General features: G+C 56.1%; 1 protein-coding gene across 1 annotated transcript; it reads left to right on the forward strand.

Moving 5' to 3' along the window:
* Nucleotides 1-7838: 7838 nt before the first annotated feature.
* Nucleotides 7839-19937, forward strand: CDH23 (cadherin related 23). Its single transcript, XM_074924219.1, has 25 exons — nt 7839-7933; nt 8054-8167; nt 8398-8856; nt 9735-9851; nt 10397-10621; nt 10705-10874; nt 11153-11290; nt 11446-11565; nt 12010-12187; nt 12978-13189; nt 13725-13919; nt 14238-14348; nt 14533-14662; nt 14840-15103; nt 15213-15374; nt 15469-15725; nt 16007-16104; nt 16204-16324; nt 16504-16583; nt 16914-16954; nt 17273-17333; nt 17771-17900; nt 17983-18105; nt 18285-18398; nt 19363-19937. Exons 3-25 carry the CDS (start codon nt 8418-8420, stop codon nt 19687-19689), a joined length of 3813 nt encoding a protein of 1270 aa, XP_074780320.1. The 5' UTR covers nt 7839-7933; nt 8054-8167; nt 8398-8417; the 3' UTR covers nt 19690-19937.
* The last annotated feature ends 237 nt before the right edge of the window (nt 19938-20174 follow it).

Raw genomic sequence — 20174 nt, forward strand, 5'->3', positions numbered from 1 at the left:
CGCAGCGGCAGCCGGACTCGCACACACAGGAAATTTCATTGAGATACTACACGCAGCAATGGAGAGAACTGCGAGCACCCCCAGGAGGTGAGATGCGGCAGGGAGCTGCGGGCTGCACCCCAACCGGGCACCCCGCCGGCGGGCGATGCCTCCGTCCCCACCCGGTTGGGCAGCAGCGGGTGCAGCTGCTGGGTTTTTTTCCTTAAAGCACTGCAGGGTTAGCTTAGAGCAAGCCGGACCCGCTGCGTGCGTTTTTGGGGTGCACAAGAGGTGGTTAAGGAGGATGCTCACCATTCTGGGGGACATACGGGTGCTCAGCCACGAGGGGCTGGGTGCTGGTCACCATTCCTTCCCCGGCAGGAGCGAAGAATCCCTTGGGACCAAAGTCCAGCTTGCTTGATTAAAGTGCACTTTGCTTGTAATAACTGTTTTTTCCATGTTTGTGAGGATCAGGCAAGCAGCAATCCTCCTGGGATGAACAGGGGACAGGTACAGGGACGCGTAACTCGAAGCAGCGCCGGCTCAGGGAAGGGAATGGAGCTTTCTCCCAAAAAAAGGGGAGAAAAAGATCCCCCTCCCGCAGCCCGTTTACACAGGGGGAGACCTTTACTCTGCCCTCGAATAGCAAAGCAGCACTGTGGGCTGACTCACATTAACTCCTCCTGGAGCTTCGCTTCGAATTCAAAAGGCATCAACAAAATCTCCAGCTGCGGCTGAGGGCCACCTCGATTCAAAACGGTGTTCCCTGGGAAGTGGAGCCTGGAGGTTTGCAAACTGCAGAAAACTTTGCTGCTAACCTGCTCTGAACCTGGAGCATGCAGTGGAATAGAAAAGTAGATAATTACACTGTGGCTTTGTGGTTTTTACAGCAAACAACACGTTTGTGATCATCACATCAAAAATGTAACCCTTGTCTGGCTGGAATAAACTGGTTGCTGGGTGAAGGTGTAGGCACAAAGTCCAGAGACTCCAAGAAAATGGTTTATCATCCGACACCCCCACCTCTGAGTTGAGCCCTTAGGCAGGGTGGCATGTTCTTGTTGCCTCCCTGTCCCCAGGTGTGCCCCCATGGTGACACACCCAGAAAACAGCCTCCAGTAAAGACACCCAAGGGCCTGTGCAGGGTCAGATACAGCTGGAAGAGGGTCAGGACAGGCTGAGTCTGGCCCGGAGTGAAACTGTGGTCAGTATAGAGGTGGTGGGACCCACAGGAGGTCAGGCCAGTTGTCCAAAATGCTTATTTTTGTTCCTCCCCTGAGCCGTGGCAGCATCACCTCCAGGTATTTTTCATCCTACCACATTGCCACCCCCCTGTAATAGCAACCAAGGTGACCCCAATGTCAAGGTGAAGACTCACACGTGCCTTGTCCAAAGGCAGCAAGGCACGATGGGGTTCAGCCTCTGGCTTTCTCTCTGCCAGGGGCTGCTCTCTGGTATTACCAGCAGTGGTAAGAACTGGATGAAAATGAGAGGGATCCCACAGAGACATGCTTTGTTGGGAACAAGCATGTGATTTAATCTCTGTACTTTTATCTCTGTACCCAACCGTTACCTGGAGATGTGTCTGCAGCCACGGCTCATTTAATTTTGAGCTCTGTGTCCCGCTTGTATTTCTTGGCAAGGTTGAGCCCAGGCTGGTCATTGACCTTGACAGGTCAGGCCTTCTCCAGCCAGCTCCAGCAGTTGCAGAGCAAATCCCTCTGTGGTGCTTAACACAACGTCCCCATGTCCTGCAGGCCACCACCACAGTGTATGTCACCATCCTGGACGAGAACGACAATGCTCCCACTTTCCGGCAGCAGCTGTATGAGGTGACCCTCGACGAAGGTCCTGACACCCTCAATGCCACCCTCATCACCGTGCAGGCTCTGGACCGGGATGAGGGACCCAACGGCACGGTTGCGTATGCCATCACCGAAGGCAATATTTTGGGTACTTTCCACATCGACAGTGCCACGGTCAGTAAGGATGCTGGCCCCATCCCGGACATGTCCCTGTCCCACTCCCTTCACTCCTGACCACTCTCCCCTCACCTTACAGGGACAGATCCGCACTGTGAAGGAGCTGGACTATGAGATCAGCCACGGGCGTTACACCTTGATCGTCACCGCCACTGACCAGTGCCCCATCATCTCACGCCGGCTGACATCGACTGCCACGGTAGGGAGCTGCTGACGGGGTGGTGACACTGGCAGCCTCTTCAGGGTTGAGGAGTTCCCCCTCATGAGAGCAGTTTCACATCTTTGCAGTGGTCACCAGTTGCTTTTTCCACCAGCAGCCACTTTGTCCAGTTGCTGTCCCCCCCCCGCTCCCTCGCAGGGAGGGCAAACCAGGGACATTGTGGGTTAATTAGCCCAATTATTTGATGCTGCGAAGACACGAACAAGAAATTCCTGCAATTGCTTTTAAGTTGCATTGTATTAGCTTTAGATGTCCTCTTGGTTCTTATTGCTTGAAGGGACAATAGATAGTAAAGCACTGCTAAAAGCATTAATTTCTGCTTTATCTTTTCAGATTATTTATCTGCTTTTAAAATTCCTTTTTCTTTCTTCATACAGATGTTATTTAAAGCCTGTAGTCATTTTTATTGCTTCTCTCTATACCTCTTCGATTTCTCCTGGACTGTGGTGACCAGAACTCAGTGCACTGCTCAAAGTGGGGGGAGGGCAGACTATCAACTCCAAAGCAAATGCTTTGCAGAAGTAGAATAACACAGATTATTTTTGTGACCGAAACCAAAATTTGACACGTTGTATGGTGGATGTTGTCCATGACCAGGCTGATTTTGGGGTCTGTAAGTGAAAGAGATCAGTTAGATCTTCTGCCGTCGCTCCCTGTTCTGGACTCAGATATTGAGCCAAGGATTCTGTAGTCCCCCAAAAGGAGATAAGTTCTTGTCTTAGGGAAAGGAAAAGAGAGAAACTGAAAGGGAGATACCAGTGTGGGAGATTTCCATGGATAAAAAAATCTGTCCCTGCAAGCCTGGCAGCACTGTGCTGCACACTTGGGCAGATGGGAAGACTTCAGATGTGTACATCTGATATTGCTAGAGATGCCTTCTGGCCCAGGAAAAGTGCAGCGGAAACCTCGAGACCTGGGGTTTAACTGCCAGCAGGGAAGGCAGCGGCTGCTGGCGTGCTGCAGGCAAAGGCAGAGTTTTCCCTGCTCTTGGCTCAAGCAGAGACATGAATTTGGAAACCCCTTCAGCAATAAGTACCAAAGCTTGAAGGGATAGAAAACACTCTCCCTACTCAGCCCAGGGAGTTTGTGCCATCACCGTCTGAAAATGTAGCTTTTAGGAGGAGTTTTAGTGATTACTTAAGATCCCGAGTGATGGGAAATCCTTCACCCTGATAAGGTGTGCCAGTGTTTGTTTTCTCCACTGCTAGGAAATGGAGCAGAGACTCAGATATACTACCGTTCTGTGAAGATTAGATTTAGCCAGTAACAAATGTCCATCTGATGGATTTTACTATCCTTTAATCCAGGAGGTCAGAAGGCTCCTCATTTTCAATAGATTCCTTGTAACCACCTGTATGACCAAATCTTAACCTTTTATTAGCCACTGGAGACTTCTCCTCAGGCAGGGTTTCTCTGCTGTGCAAGTTCTCTGAGGGCTAACCCTCTGCATTATATTATAAATGTCTTCTGCATAGTGTGACTCAGTTAAAAAGTAAGACTCAAGGTTGTTGGATCCCCATGGTGTACTCTGTTCTAAAATTGTTGATACTTACCCATTTTGAGATCTGTAGGATTGATCTCTAGCCAGTCTGTGTCATAAGAAGGGAAATGCACCAACAGCATTGGTGGTGTTTTGTGTTGGAATAAGGATACAAGCTGTAGGTTTTTTAAAGTTTACTCAGCATTAGGAATGAAGCCCTCAGTGGAGGAAAAGGAGTGAGCAAGTGTGCAGCTGTCTGCAGAGATCAGGTCTCTCCAAACTCATGGCTTTAGTGGCTAAACCCATGTATGTGGTTCTTGTCTATGCAGCTTGGGATTCAGGATGTGAATGTGGAAAACATTTGGCTTTTACATTGACTTCTCCGTCATGGCGTGTGGCTCAGAGGTTGAAAAGGGCCCCATGTGTGTGTGTCTGGAGTTACTGTAGGATGGGCATGATCGGTTTGAATCTCTGAACTGTTATCTGGATGTTTGGTGAACAGAGCAAAGACAGAAATACGGGAAGTATTTCACAATGTCATCCATCCATCACTTCCCGCACTCATGGCCAGCAGGTTGGTCTCCCCTTCCATCCCTCTCCTCTTACTGCCTTCCACCCTCTTACCCTGACCACAGGTGCTGGTGAACCTCAACGACATCAATGACAACTGTCCCACCTTCCCACGGCCCTATGAGGGTCCCTTCGACGTCACGGAAGGGCAGCCCGGCCCGCGTGTCTGGACCTTCCTGGCCCACGACGGCGACTCAGGACCCAGCGGGCAAGTGGAGTACAGCATCATCGCCGGGGACCCCCTGGGTGAGCGGGGACGTGGGGGCATCACCTCTCCTTCTGGCTGCCCCATGGAGGAACCTGGCTTGCGGGGAGTGTGGGCAGGAGCGTTTCAGAAAAGCCATCCTCCCTCCCAGCGCTTCTGCGAATTTAGTCTTTCGACACCAGGAAATCCTGTTTTGAGCAACAGGAAACTTAACCTTTTCGTCGCCAAGGGGTGGCTGGAGCTTGTGCAAGGGCGGGGAGAAATCTGCTAAACCACAAAGGCAAAAAAATTAAAAAGGCAAAAAACAGACCACAGAAAGAAACCGAGAGCTGCAAGCGCACAGCTCCATCCCTTCACCCCCATGGGGTTTTCAGGGCATTTGGGGACTGAGCTGCTCTGCAACCTGTGGTGAAGCTGAAGCTCCAGCCCCACCAGCGTCCTGGAGCAGGTGGCAGAGGAGCCATGGGCATCCCTAACCATGACCACATAGGGCTGTCCCTCTGTGACTTTAGGGTATCTGGAAGGCAGAGCCCAGCCCCGTCTCCCAGCTGACCTCGCTGCAAAGCTTTTCCAGGCTACAGACCTCAGCTCGAAGGGAGTCCATGCCATGTAGCCCACCCTGCTCTGGCCATCATGGGGCATGGGCAAGTGCTTGGAGGGCTGTTGGCATCTTCAGAAAGGCCCAGCAAGGGCATAAGCACCTCTTCGACCACTCAACCCATCCCCTGCTCCTGCTGGTACCTGGGTGTACATCCCAGGATAGTCCCTGGCAGCCACAGTCCTCCCATATCTGCAGTAATGGGGATGGTTTTGACCTCAAACCTGCCGTAGTGCCTGTGCCTGGCTCCAAACCAAGCCGTTCCCCTGGGGAGCTGGGCCATTCACAGCAGCACGGTGCGAGCCAGGGCCCCACTGTCTCTGGCAGGGGAGTTTGTGATCTCTCCAGTGGAAGGGGAGCTGCGGGTGCGGAAGGATGCTGAGCTGGACCGTGAGAACATCCCCTTCTATAACCTCACCATCGCTGCCCGTGACCGGGGGGTGCCCCCCCTCAGCTCTACAGTGAGTCCCCTGGGGTGGCATGGGGCGCTGTGGGCTGCCATTCTCCATCCCCAGCTCCTTCCTCCTGGTTCTGCCTTCACGCTCCTCTCTTACTCCTCCTTCCCCTCATCCTTGATGCTTTCCTCGCCCAGACTGTAGTGGGCTGACTGGGGAAGCCCATCCCTTGCCTGGAGGGGAAAAAAAATAATGGGAGGGATGGAAATAGGTGCCACATGCCTGCACCACTTCTCTCCCTGGCAGATCCTAGTGGGCATCCGCGTGCTGGACATCAATGACAATGACCCTGTGCTCCTCAACCTCCCGATGAACCTCACCCTCAGCGAGAACGCCCCTGTGTCCAGCTTCGTCACCCGTGTCCTCGCTCGGGACGCAGACAAGGGCCCGAATGCCCTCCTGACCTTCGACATAACGGCGGGCAACACGGAGAATGCCTTTTACATCAACAGCACCGTATGCCCCTGGGGGGGTGGGATGCCGGGACACGGAGGGTGGGCACCCCTGGCCCCAGAGCCCTGCTTTCCCTGGGCACCCATGGGTGCCATCTGGCATCCTTGCCCTGTAAGGAGATGCCCCAGATGTAGTGCCACTCACTCATGTCCCTTGTACCTATTTCCTCCCTTTTTTCTCGGTAGAGCGGCATCGTCTATGTAAACCGCCCACTGGACAGGGAGCGGGTGGCAGAATACAGGCTGACCATCACGGTGAAGGACAACCCTGAGAACATACGCAATGCCAGGCGGGTAATTACAGACACTGCTGGGGCCTCCAGAGACTAGGAGGCAGGGCGAGTGGGAGAAGGGGTTCCTGCTGTGGCCAAAACCAGGCAGTGCCTTTTCCCACAGCATTTCCAGTAGCAGCCTTGTCCCTCAAAAGCATCTGGGGGTCATAAGGAGGGGGCTGCAACACCTTCCCCAGCAGAGAACAGGACCAGTAGGATTTAGGGCAAGTCCAACACTGTACATTGACTCCATGCAACAGCAGTAGATGTCAAGGAAGGTGGAACAAACTTGAGCTGGAGAGTTGGACAATCACAGTGACAGCGGAGCATCTTTAGGCCCTGCTAAGATGTCCCACACATCACCCTTCAGGGTACAGGCTGGGAAGGGATGCTCAGTCCCAGGGTGAGGGTCACTGCAGACCCTCCAGGGTGGTCCAGGGAGCACAGCATCATGGTTGCACAAGGCTCCAGCTTTGACCAACACCAAGATGGCGGTGGGAGAGGCAGGAGGTGAGCTCAAGGAAAGGACGTTGCGGTCATCACCCTCTTGTCCCTGTTTTCCTTTAGGATTTTGACCTGCTGGTCATTTCCATAGCGGATGAGAATGACAACCGCCCCCTCTTCACCCAGAGCTCCTATCAGGCTGAGGTGATGGAGAATTCACCCCCAGGTAGGTCTCCCTTCTTTTCATGGCTCCTGGAGACTCCCTTTGGGGGCAGGCAAGGGGAGGTGTCTCCTGGCTGTCATGGAGGAGACACGATGCTGAGCAGGGAAAGGCTGCAGGTCAGTGGGACGAGGATGCTGAGTATGAGGGGCTCCTGCCGACTGCCAGGGGAGGTCAGTCTTGAGGAGACTGTAGCTTTGGTCCATGCTGCTGATGGAAACCCTTCCTGACACAGGTCAGGCACAACCCTGCGATAAATCGGCCCCATTTGGGAATTATTCAATTGCAGACAGCAAGGGGTGCCCATGGCCTGAGCTGAGCCCTGGGGGCAGCCCTGAGGGCACCAACCTGCCCAACGTCCCTGCAGGGGAGGGGGTGCCATCTGCCATCTCTCCATCACCAGCACCTGGAGCCACTTTGCTCCAGGGGTTAGAGATAAAACAATACAGCCTGCCCAGGTAGACATTTCCCAGCCAAAGAGCTAGATTTTTATTTTTTTTTGCCTTCCTGACATTTAAATCGCTCCCTGCTTCAAGACCTCAGGTACCTCCCTGTCCTGCCATCGAGGGATATCCCAGGCAAAGGGTTTGGGTGCCTCCAGGTGATGCCCTCAGTGACAGGGTGCTGGTGCCACCCATCTGACAGATGTGTCTGTCTGTTTGTTTTTAGCCGGACGTCCCACCGCCTCACCTGGGCCTCGTGAGTCGGTCTGCAAGGCTGCAGCAGCTGCCCCCCCACTGCCTCGTGCCCTGCGAGGCCCCACTCTGTCACCTCCTCCATCCATTCATTGCTGTCCCTCATGTGTCCCCAGGGCGGGAAGGGGATGGGGGGGGCTCTGCAGGGGGATGCCACCCTCCCTAACCCTTATCATCCCATCCAGGGACTCTGGTCACAGTGCTCAACGGACCCATCCTAGCTCTGGACAGTGACCAGGGCAGCAACGCTGTGGTGACCTACCAGCTCCTGGAGGCATCCCCGGACCTATTTGTTATCGACAACAGGACAGGTGGGGTGTCTCAGCCCGTCCCCAGCCCGGGGCCACCAGGCAGCCATGGGGTATGTGACTGGGCTTTTCCCCATCTCTAGGTGTTGTTTCAGTGAAGCCTGGTAGTGTGATAGACCGAGAGGCTTTGCTGGACCCTCGCCTGGAGTTCACCCTTGTTGCTCGTGACATAGGGGGGCTGAACAGCACTGCCAGCCTGGCAGTGACCATCCTGGATGACAATGACAACCGCCCCATCTTCCAGCCGGCATCCATCACAGCGCGGCTGCGGGAAAACAGCCCCCCAGGTCAGGAGAGGGACAGGACTGGATGTGAGGGAGGGCAATGGGGAGATCTGGGTGTCCCCCTGGGACTGTGAAGATCCAGGTCCGAGTGTCAGGGTTGGCAGGGTGATGTTGAAGGGAAAATTTTGGAATTGGGGCTGCCCACATTCCTTAACAGTATTTACCTTGGGACTGGGGGCTTGTTGCTGCTGCCCCCCAACCCTCACTTGAGAGAGCTGTCCCCTCCTTTCCAGGCTTCTCTGTTGTCCAGGTGATGGCCACAGATGCCGACAGTGGCCTCAACCAGCAGCTGGATTACCGGATCGAGGGTGGTGGCCAGGACAGGTTCCTGATTGACGCTGCTACAGGGGTGATCCGCGTGGCCAACATCACCATCGACCGGGAGGAGCGGGATGCCTACCGGCTGACAGTGGTGGCTGTGGACCAGGGCACTCCAGCGCTCTCAGGCACTGCCACTGTCAGCCTCTTCATCGACGACGTCAACGACTGCCGGCCCGAGTTCATCAACCCCATCCAGACAGTCAGCGTCCCCGAGTCAGCCGCCCCTGGCACCGTGGTGGCCGAGGTGACTGCCGTCGACCGGGACCTCAACCCTCGCCTGGAGTACTACCTGCTGGAGATCGTGGCTCGCGACGACACGGATGCACTGGTGCCGGAACAGCAGGGAGCATTTGCAGTGGATTTTAGGACAGGTAGGAGAGCGGGATGGGCGGCGCGGGCAGCGCGGACCCCTCTCTTCGCTTCTGCTTCTTCTTCTTCTTCTCTGCCTGGAGGTAGGTGTCTAAGGCATGGGTAGATGATGCACCCCTCCTGCCTCCCCGCAGTCCTCCTCCAGCTGCCCTGTCTTACCCTGCCCTGTCCTCTCTACCCTGGACAACTGACTTAACTAACCCTTTTCTTTCCTTTCTGGCTCTTAGCCCACCAGGTTTGTCTGTGTGTGTGTGCTCGTTTCTCTTTCTGTGCCATCCGTTGCCTCCCTCCATGTCACCCATCTCCATCACAGGCAGTCCCACTGTGGGCCGGGGGCTGCTCAGCCTTGGCAGACTGGACTTGGGCACCCTCACGTTGGGGAGAAGGCGGGGACTCCATGGTAGATGGTGGGCTCTGTCCTCGGGGAAGGAGGGCCAGGAGCTGCCTGCATCTGTTTTGGAAGCCCGGAGCTGATCCAGGAAAGAAAAACTTCCTTCTTGGAAAGGATACAGCACAAGACTCTTAAAGACACCCAGATGCTGAGCGAAGGTGGATGGGGTCGTGCAGGGGAGCAGCAGCAGTTGCTCCCAAACCCCTCTCATCCACACAGCCCAAACCCTTACCCTGGCTGGGGCAGTGTGAGAACCTGTTAGCTGGGCAGGGCAGAGCAGGCAGGAAGGCAGGAGATGGAGAGCAGGGTGAGAGAAGTTGTTTCCTCCTGTAGCTATCAAGTGTTTTCCCCATTTAGCCTTTGGGGAGAGGCAGGAGAGCAAGTGCAGCAGAGGGTGAGGCAGTCGGCTGGTACGGACTGGTCTGCCAAGGATCTTTGGGGCAGGGGCACAGGCACAGCCTGTGACCCCCATCTTTTTGGGCTTCCCAGGAGCTGTGAAGATCAAAACTCCCCTCAATCGGGAACTGGTGGCCACCTACGAGGTCACCATCTCCGTCCATGACAATGCCAGCGAAGTCATCGACCGCTCGGTCAGCGTGCCCAACGGTAAGCGTGGGCTCTACCCAGGGAGCGTGGGCCCAGGGCTGGCAGCTGCCAGGGGCTGGCACAGCCTTTCCCAAGCACCAGTGCAGCTTCTGGGTAGCCAGCAGCTCTCCTGCAGTCCTGGACCAGATCTCATCAGGTTCAGGTTCTCTTCTGAGCCCTCCTTTAGTGAATGACCCGAACACCCCAGGGCTGCAGTGGGGATGGAGAGGACCGTGTACCCATAACTGTACCACGGGAGACACCCTTTTCTTCATTACCATCCCCATCATGTCTTGCCACCCTGCTCCTGGTAAACACAGGCCCACGTGTGAGAAAGCACACACAGATCAGGAGTGGGTGAGACTGTCCCACAGCCAGTTCACAGGACATAGCAGCTTTGCTGAATATTGCTGTTTCTCTTGATGAACCAGCTCCATTTAGTTGGCTTTCTTGGGGTTTCATGCTGGTATCTTTACAACCCTCTTTTCTCCCATCCTTTCTTCTCTTCTCTTTCTCACTTGTCATCTTCCTCGTCTCATCCCCTCTGGTCTCCATCACGGCCACAGCCAAGCTGACCATCAATGTCCTGGATGTCAATGACAACACGCCCCGCTTCCGCCCCTTCGGGGTCACCTATTTCACCGAGAGGATTCTGGAGGGAGCTACACAGGGCACCACACTCATCTCCATCTCAGCGGTGGATCCAGACAAAGGTGCCAATGGGCAGATCACCTACGAGCTGCTGAACCTCTCCCCGGAAGGCTATGCCTGCCTTGAAGACCAGTCAGCAGGTCGGTGGCCTGGGGAGATGGGAGTCTGGGGCAGGTCGGTGGCCTGGGGCAGGCTTCTCATTTCAGGATCTGCCATCCTCTAGGGAAGGTCGTGGCCAACAGGACAGTGGACTATGAGGAGGTGCAGTGGCTGAACTTCACCGTCCGAGCTTCGGACAACGGCTCTCCCCGCAGATCCGCTGAGATCCCTGTATACCTCCAGATAGTGGACATCAATGACAACAATCCTGTTTTCAGCCAACCATCCTACCAGGTGAGCTGGGCTCCCCCGTTCAAGTCCATGTGGGGCTGGACAGAGCCTGCCTGGTGAGGATGGGCACAGAGCTGGGGGTTCTCCAGGGATGCCTTCTCTTCCCTCTGTCTGTGCTTGAACCATATGAAGATGGTCAGCCCACCAACGTACTCTGTGTGAAAATCTTGTTCTGGGTTCAGCTCTGCCCACCCCTGGGTGCCACCCTACACCCTTGGTTACTGCCTGCTAAACCAGCAGGTGATGAAACAATGGGTCCTGCCTGCTCCCTTTGCTTGCAGAAAGCTGTCTTTGAAGACGTGCCATTGGGTACAGTCATCCTGAGTGTCCAGGCCACAGATGCAGATTCTGGGCGTTTTGCTCTAATCCAGTACAGCCTGCAGGATGGAGAGGGCAAGTTTGGGATAAATCCCAACACGGTAAGGAGCCAACCTTGGCTGGAACAGAGGGCAGAAAGCGAGGAGAGGCTGAGATGGTCCCACCTTGTGCCTTGCTCCCACACCTCACCTTCTGCCCCTTCTTGAGTACCAGCTCTGCCAGACGAGGCCCACCTGAAGGTCTCTGTGTGCTACAGGGTGACATCTACATTCTGTCAGCCCTGGACCGAGAGAAGAAAGATCACTACACACTCACTGCTGTGGCCAGGGACAACCCTGGGGACATCTCTAGTAACCGTCGGGAGAACTCTGTGCAGGTAGGGCTCTCCTCCTCCCAACACCCCTCGTGTGGTGGTCACCAGCAAGAAGGTGTTAAACCTCAGGCTTTCATCCCCATGGGGCTTGCTGGTGGCTTGGGGAGGAATTAGGCAGAAGGAAGAGCAGATGACCCCAGGGGCTGTGGGGTGGATGGTGCAGGGGACTTTGTGCCATGGGGACAGTGCGTCAGTAGGAGGGGACGGAACAGGAGGGGCAGGGGAGGGTGACACTATTGTCTGCAAGTGCTCTGGCGTGAATGGGTGCCCCGGCTGTGGCAGGCCCCATTGTTGAAGGCAGGAATTCAGCTAGCGGAGCTGAACGAATAGCAGGAAGGGCACCGCGCTCCTGCAGTGAAGCTGCGGGTCACAGCAGAGGTACAGCCCCCAGGGGCTGCCTGGCTGTCTCCAGCCTCATGTCACCCAGCCGGCTGTGGTTCGTTCAAGGTGCTGATCACAGTCCTGGACATCAACGACTTCAGGCCTCAGTTCAGCAAGAGCCAGTTCAGCACCAGCGTCTATGAGAATGAGCCAGCAGGAACATCGGTGATCACCATGACGGCCACTGACCTGGACGAAGGAGATAACGGCGTGGTGACCTACAGCATTGAGGGCCCTGGAGCAGGTAGGTGCCGGCGGTGGGGGAGTTCCTCCCCAACGAGGAGGGTTATAAAGAGGAACAATTGGAGGAGATGTAGGGGCCAAGCCTACATCCCATGTCCTGTGGCTGATTTGGAGCAGGATTGTGAATGCACTTGCAGGAGCAGTACTGAAAGCGTGGAGCTTTCATTATTGCTCCACTGTTCCCAGTTCCTTCTGGCGTGGCATGTTACGGCTTTGCCTGCCTTTGTCCTGCAGCCCAGCCTTGGCTTATCCTCTTGTATCCCCCACCCCAGCAGAACTTTCTATGTACACAGGTGTGTCTTGGAGCAAACTTTAGAGGAAAGCTAAGTAGGGCTAGGAGGTTGTGGGTGGTAGTGATAGCCCCTGAAGTCCACTATATCTCTGCATGCTGAGGAGTAATGGGAACCAAACAAAATCCACCATAAACATAGAGACGAATGGCAGATAGTTCATTTTCCTGAGACCCATGGGCCCCTCTGACCTTCCTCTGACTACTGCCCTGGCCTGGCAAGTGTAGCTAGCCTGGGCAGGGGTGAAACACAGCCAGGGCTGGCCTGGGAGCAGGGCCTGTGGCACTTCCCAGTGGCAGGGATGCGGCAGTAGGCAGGGATGCTCTGAAAATGCTAAGACCGTCCACAGCTCTGGCGTCAGGCAGCTATCTCTGCTGCTTCATCCCTCGACAGGGATTTCCCACCAGTGAGGGGTGTGCTGCAGTTAGTATACTGGTTTCTAGTTGTAATTTGCCTGGTGCCAAGTGTCAGGAGCCAGAGATGTGGTTTTTCTACCCCCAGAGGCTTTCAAGATCAATAAAGACTCTGGGCTCGTCACGTCCCGGCGACGCTTGAAGTCCTATGAGAGGTTCAACCTGACTGTGGTGGCCACGGACAAGGGACACCCCCCTCTCTGGGGGACCACTATGCTTCACGTGGATGTCATCGACATCAATGACAATCGCCCTGTCTTCGTCCGCCCACCCAATGGCACCATCCTGCACATCAAGGAGGTAAACCCCTCGAGAGGGAGTGGGGTCATGGCACGCTGAGACTGTGCCCAGGAGGGCTCCTGACTACCAGTGGCAAAATCCATTCTCCATCATCTCCACCAGGGATGAAACAAGACCTTGATTTAAAATGTATCAAGAGGGCTGGGGTCATGGGACTGGACAGTCAACAACAGGCCCTCTCCATACGTGCAAGGGGGATGCTGGGGCAGCCTTGGGGAACAGAAACCCTGGCAGTGTGCAAAATAAGGAAGCAGCCAGTCGCTGCCTGCTGAGCCTGTTTATAAACAGGGGCCAAAATGTTGACATTTAAGATGTTTCTCCTTTCTGGGAAGCCAGGCTTGGCTCAGCCAGTCCCCAGCGTGTGCGTGGAGCAGACACCCTGCCAAAAGGAATCATGGCTCCACGTTGCCAGCCCCTAGTTGGGTTTTGGGCAGCGGGAGCCTGCTGACCCAGATACAAGGGGGTTTGGAGGGGCAGGGGGAGCAGGGGGCTCGTGGGCAACGACGGGGCTGAGGGACTGCACATGTGCAAGCAGGAGATCCCCCTGCGGTCCAACGTCTACGAGGTCTACGCCACAGACAAAGACGAGGGCCTCAACGGAGCGGTGCTCTACAACCTGCTGAAAACCGGGGCAGGGAACAAAGACTGGGAGTATTTCAGCATCGACTCGGTCAGCGGGCTCATCCAGACGGCCATGCGGCTGGACCGGGAGAAGCAGGCGGTGTACAATGTGAGCCAGGCAGCAGTGCACCTGCGGGGTGGCCGGGACAGTCCTTGAGACTGCGGGTCCGGTGTGCAGCTGGCGGGATGCAAGTGATATGGTGGGAACGGGGTCAGCTGCCACGGTCATGAAGATGTCACACCTTAACAGGAACTGGGTGGTTATCAAATACCATCGGGGAATTGCATCCTGGTGGACCAACTCCCAGTTCCGTGTTAAATCCAAAAAAATCCACGGCCATGCAGCTGTCCTCTCTGTCCCTGCCTTGGAAATGTCTCTTGGCCTGTGTGGCTTTGCCCAGGATGGCCCTTTTGCCTCTTTCCCCAGCTGATCATCGTGGCCTGCGACCAGGGCCAGCCAGCCTACGAGACCATGCAGCCCCTCCAGATCGCGCTCGATGATATCGATGACAATGAGCCCGTCTTCCTCAGGCCACCCGTAAGGCGCCGGGATGGAGGGAGCGGGACACAGGGGATGCAGGGACAGGGATGCCAGCGAGAACGTGTGATGGAGCATACACCGCTGGGCATCACCATGGTGGGGAGCACAATGGGATCTGTGTGCTTTTATTTAAAGCCACCTCAATACTCATAACTCTCCCTTCTCCCGGGATCTCTGGCAGAGGGACAGTCCCCAGTACCAGGCACTCTCTGTTCCTGAGCACTCGCAGCCAGGCACTGTGGTGGGGAACGTCACTGGGGCAGTGGATGCGGATGAGGGTTCCAACGCCATCGTCTACTACTTCATAGCAGGTGGGTGCCAAGCAGGGTGGGAATGGGCAGCTCTGCATTCCCTCACACACCCCTCACCAAGGCTTCCATCACTCCCATCATCGCCTTGCTGCTTTTCTGCCCGGGTCACTGGGTGAGGTAGCATTCCAAAAATGCTGAGACCAAAGGGACTAACTGGGCACTCCTTTCTGCACCCAGCTGGGAATGAGGAGGGCAACTTCCAGCTGAGCCGAGAGGGGAAGCTGCAGGTCTTGCGAGACCTGGACAGGGAGAAGGAGCCGTACTACTCCATCATCGTCAAAGCATCCAGTCAGAGGAACTGGTCCCCTCCCCGGGGCCAGCGGGCAGTCAGAACACAGTCCTGGGACCTCAGCAGGGATCTGACCCTTCAGGAGGTGCGGATCTTTCTGGATGACATCAATGACCAGTCCCCCCGGTTCACCAAGTCAGAGTACACAGCAGGTAGGTGGTGCCAGGGGCTGGAGGGTCACCAGGAGCCAGAGATGCTCCAGGGAAAATCCAGTTGGATGAAGGGGCAGCCCCAGGTCTGTGTCCCATCTCTCTCTCAAAGGGGTTGCCACTGACGCCAAGGTGGGATCAGAGCTGATCAGAGTGGTCGCAGTGGACGCCGATGTGGGCAATAACAGCCTGGTCCTGTACAACATTTTGGGCATCCGCTATATCAAGCAGCACTCCAACGACTCTGAGGAGGTGGCCAACATCTTCAGCATCGGTGCGTACCCTGCGTGTCACAGGAGCATGGGGCCATGGCCAGAGATGTCCCTGTGGCCAGGGCCACCAGTCCTGGGCTTGTGACCTTCCTCCAGGAACCTTTGATGGGATCCTGCGAACCTTTGACCTCTTCACGGCCTACAACCCCGGCTACTTCGTGGTGGACATCATTGCCTCTGACCTGGTGGGCCACAATGACACGGCCATTGTGGGGATTTACATCCTACGGGATGATCAGCGGGTCAAAATTATCATCAATGAGATCCCTGACAAAGTCAGGCAGTTCGAGGAGGAGTTCATCAGCCTACTCTCCAACATCACAGGTGCCATCGTCAACACAGATGACGTGCAGGTAACCATCCACCTTTGATGTTGTTTTGAGGGGTGGATAACCTTCCACATGCTGCTTGGAAGGTCTCCTTTGAGGGTGTGCTGTCTGTATAAACCATAGACACCCCTGAGCTCTGAAGGTGATGAATACACCCCAGGCTGGGGTGTAATGACGGGGTCCAGACCAACCCCATGCCAGGCTTGAGTGTTTCTTGCCACACAAGCACACCTCAGAGCAGACTTAGGAGATGCCCCAGGAGGAGAAACCTCTCCCACACTGCAGACCTTGCTGTGTCTCCCCAGTTCCATGTTGACAAGAAAGGTCGAGTGAACTTCGCACAGACAGAGCTGCTGATCCACGTGGTGAACAGGGAGACCAACCGCATCCTGGACGTGGAGCGGTACGTCACCTGCCCATCAGACAGCCCATCGCCTGGCCTGTTGAGTCCTCGCAGAGCTTCATTAATGTCAAGATGCCCAAGCAACCCTTCTCTTCCCAGGGTGATTCAGATGATAGACGAGAACAAGGAGCAGCTGAGGAACCTCTTCAGGAACTACAATGTGCTGGATGTGCAGCCCGCCATCACCACCCGGGCCCCAGATGACCTCTCGGCTCTACAGGTAACAGCCCAGCTGGGGCCGGAGATGACTGCTGCTCACAGGTGGAACGATGTCTTTTCCCATCCTCCATGGCCTGTCATGGCCTGGAGACATGTTTCACCCAAATAAATTCATGCAGGTGCCCACCACGAGTGCTGGCTCCATGCCAGAGGTCACTACCACCCCTCTGTCTCTCCTAGATGGCAATCATCGTGCTGGCCGTCCTGCTCTTCCTGGCTGCCATGCTCTTCATCCTCATGAACTGGTACTACCGGACAGTGTGAGTAACGCCCAGGCTCTGCCCTACGAGCTGCAGAGTCTCCACAGGCCAGGGGGACCCGCAGGGCTGATCCTGGTCCTGGCAGTGCCAGCAAGCAAAGGAGGGCATCAGCTTCCCAACACCTTCTGCGGCGGGGCTCAGCCTGGATTCGGAAATTGCTCCTCTTCCTCCAGAATATAATGGGTTTAATGCTGACAGCGCCCCTCCCACCAAACACACCATCCTTATAGATACAGGGGCTGTTTGCAGGGTTATTGCAGATCTGTGTCCCCCTCTCCTTTCGAGCATCTTCCTTATTTTCTTCCCTGATTCTCTGTATTTCTTTTGCAGGCACAAACGGAAATTGAAAGCCATAGTGGCTGGCTCCACCGGTGAGCAGTGTTTGGGGTTTTCCAGCTGCATGCCGGGTGCATGAAGAGCATGGGGGGGGTGGGTGCACAGGGAGACGCGGGGGCTGTCAGTGGGGCGTAAATCAGAAGTGATCCTGCCCAGCAAGGCATGATGGGGAGGCTTTTCTCAGCATCCAGGTTCCACATTATCAGCTGCATTCAGCATGTTTCTCACGCCACCAGTGCCTTTTTGGTCGCCAAGTTTCCCTCTCCAACAAAGAGTCTCCCCGTGGTTGCTCAGCTTGCTGATGTGCTGCCCTCTAACCCCCGTCCTGTAACCCCTGCCTCTGCCTTTTTCAGGGAACAGAGGCTTCATGGACATCATGGACATGCCGAACACCAACAAGTACTCCTTTGATGGGTGAGTGCTCCTCTTCCTTCCCCTTGGTTTGCCCCCTCACAGGATCACAGCCTGCTTCTGAGAGCGGGACGCCCGTGTTTTGCAGCCAGGGAGGTGCGGGAGGTTGACATGCAATGCCTCTCTGCTCTGTGGAGGCAGGAGGCCGGGCATGCCGTGTGGGACGTGGCTCTGGCCCTGGGATGCATGCGTGTCTTGTGAGCTTTTAAAGTCCAAAGACCTTGTGCCTTCTCCTGTGAATCCATCTCTGCCAATACTGGCCAGGCTTGCAGTAAGCAGAGATGACGGTCGGGTGTCGACACGCATCTGGATCCAGAGAAGACAAATTCATGCCTGCACGGGTCAGGAGGAGGCAGCACAACCTCAGCATCCGGACTCAGGATGGCATTAGGGATGCTGCCACTCTTTGCACTGAGGGCTGCTCCTCTTCCCCTGGGCAGGGCCAACCCGGTGTGGCTGGACCCCTTCTGCAGGAACATGGAGCTGGCGGCACAGGCAGAGCACGAGGATGACCTGCCAGAGAACCTGAGCGAGATCACCGACCTCTGGAACAGCCCTGCCCGCACCCATGTGAGACACAGCCCCCACCAGGACACCTCCTCCCCACGCCCAGCACCCACACCGCCTCCTCAGCCGCTCTCTCCTCCCGCAGGGGACCTTCGGGAGAGAGCCCTCCGCGGCCAAGCCCGAGGATGACCGCTACCTGCGGGCAGCCATCCAGGAGTACGACAACATTGCCAAGCTGGGGCAGATCATGCGGGAGGGACCCATCAAGGTGAGTGCTGACTGCGGGCACCCTTCACCGAGGGGGGCTTCTCCTACCGCTATGGCTTCCAGGTTCACAGCTGCAGCGCTGGAGGGTGATATCACTCAGAAAAATTCTGGGACAAGGCCAGCCTCCCGCCAACCAAATCATATCCCTTGGTAACCTGCCATCTCTCCCCCTCCGCCCAGGGCTCTCTCTTGAAGGTGGTTCTGGATGATTACATGCGCTTGAAAAAACTCTTTGCCCAGCGGATGGTGCATAAGGCCACCTCCAGTCAGGGGGACCGCTCCTCGGTCTCAGAGGTAGATGGGGTGTGCATGGGCGTGGGGAGATGCTTGCCGTGCCCTCTGGGATGCAGTGTGTCTTCCTAGCTCTGCAGGCTGTGGTCGCCCCCCACGGCCGCGGTCCCTGTCACCCAGTGGTTCCCCTCATTCTCTGCTTGGCCAAAATGAGCCAAATGCTGGTTTTCCACTGAGGCTGCCAGTTCCCCACAGTGCATCAGCTCTCGTGACCCCCATGTTTCCTCTGAGCATCAGCAGCACCCTCTCCTTTGGTGTCTCCTACCCTGGAGGAGGATCCCCCACTTTGTGGGGTGGTCTCTGTCCATCAACTCTCTGTCTCTCTGCCAAGGCTGGCCAAGAAGCTGCAGATCCCTGCACTCACATGGGGACATCTTCCCTCCCCTCTGCTCCTCTGAGCTTATTAACCCAGCAGGTTTTTGAGGCAAAAAGGCTGGGTCAGAGGGTTTTGATGCAGGAGTGCTTGTGTGGGGAGAAGCAGCTCCTCCTGCAGCCTTCCCCCTCTTCATGGGAGGCAAAACATGGGACAGACAGAGTGGAGGAGAGCAGAGGGACAGGAGACAGCTTTCAGCCCTTCTGCCCCATCATCTCTTCTTGTCCTTATCCCCCTCCAGCCCATTCAGCCTTTCCTCAACTCCTTTCCTTGTCTGACTCCTGCACCACAACCCTCATACAACCCCAAATCCCAACCTGGGTCCAAAACCCTCTCTTGGCCACTGTGGGGGCTGCTGCGGGACACACCACCCAGCTGGCAGCCTGACCCAGGGTGGCCACCTGATGAGTGAGTGATCCAGCCAGAGATCATACTCGTGTTGGTGATCTTCGTCACGGTGCTCTGAGGTTGCTTCAGAAGAGGTTTCCGTCCCTCCCGCTGGGCTCCAGCACTGCAGGAGGTTCGGAGGTGGGGAAGCCAGGATCTGCTCTGACTGCAGTGGTGATTCCCCACCACTCCATGGACCTTTTGCAGCTGATCCAGAAGGAGCTGGAGGAGGAGGAGGAGGAGCGCAGCCCCAGCCAGGGCAGCCTCCGCTTCCGACACAAGCAGCCGGTGGAGCTGAAAGGTCCCGACGGCATCCACGTGGTGCACGGCAGCACGGGCACGCTGCTCGCCTCCGACCTCAACAGCTTGCCCGAGGATGACCAGAAGGTGCTGGGTCGCTCGCTGGAGACTCTGACCGCCGACTGCGGGGGCTACAGCGACCACAACGCCCGCACCGAGTCGGCCAAGTCCACCCCCCTGCACAAGATGCGGGAGGTGATCATGGAGAGCCCTCTGGAGATCACCGAGTTATGACGAGCGGTGATGGTGGTGGTGGTGCTCCTCTAGGCAAGACGGGGCCAGCAGGGATGAAGCATGGATCAGGGGGGCTGTGGTGGGGGCTGGGGGCACCCGGAGACCGGTGCTTGGCCCCCCTTCCCCTGCAGAAGGAGTCCAGGCCAACCAGTGCGGTTCACTCCGGCAGCCTTGGAGAGCTTGGCCCTGGGAAAGGGCTCTCAGGACCGGTATGCTTTTACTCGCCTGTCATTTATCCATGAAAACATTAAATTTTTTTTATTTTTCTTATGAAAAAAAAAAAAGGGTTTTTTTTAAAAAAAAAAAAAAAAAGAAAAGCTAAATGAATCCAATGAGTCCAGGCTGGGCAGGGGTGAAGGTGCAGCGAAGGTGCGGATGATGTGCCACCACAGCGTCCCCAGGCACAGGCTGGGGACAAGCAGCCATCACACCTTGATCACGGGCACGGGGAGGGCTGGGGCAGCACGGGGAGAGGCCGAGCCCAT

The sequence above is a fragment of the Athene noctua genome, chromosome 21 (genome assembly GCF_965140245.1).
Source record: "Athene noctua chromosome 21, bAthNoc1.hap1.1, whole genome shotgun sequence".
NCBI classification, from domain to species: Eukaryota; Metazoa; Chordata; class Aves; order Strigiformes; family Strigidae; genus Athene; species Athene noctua.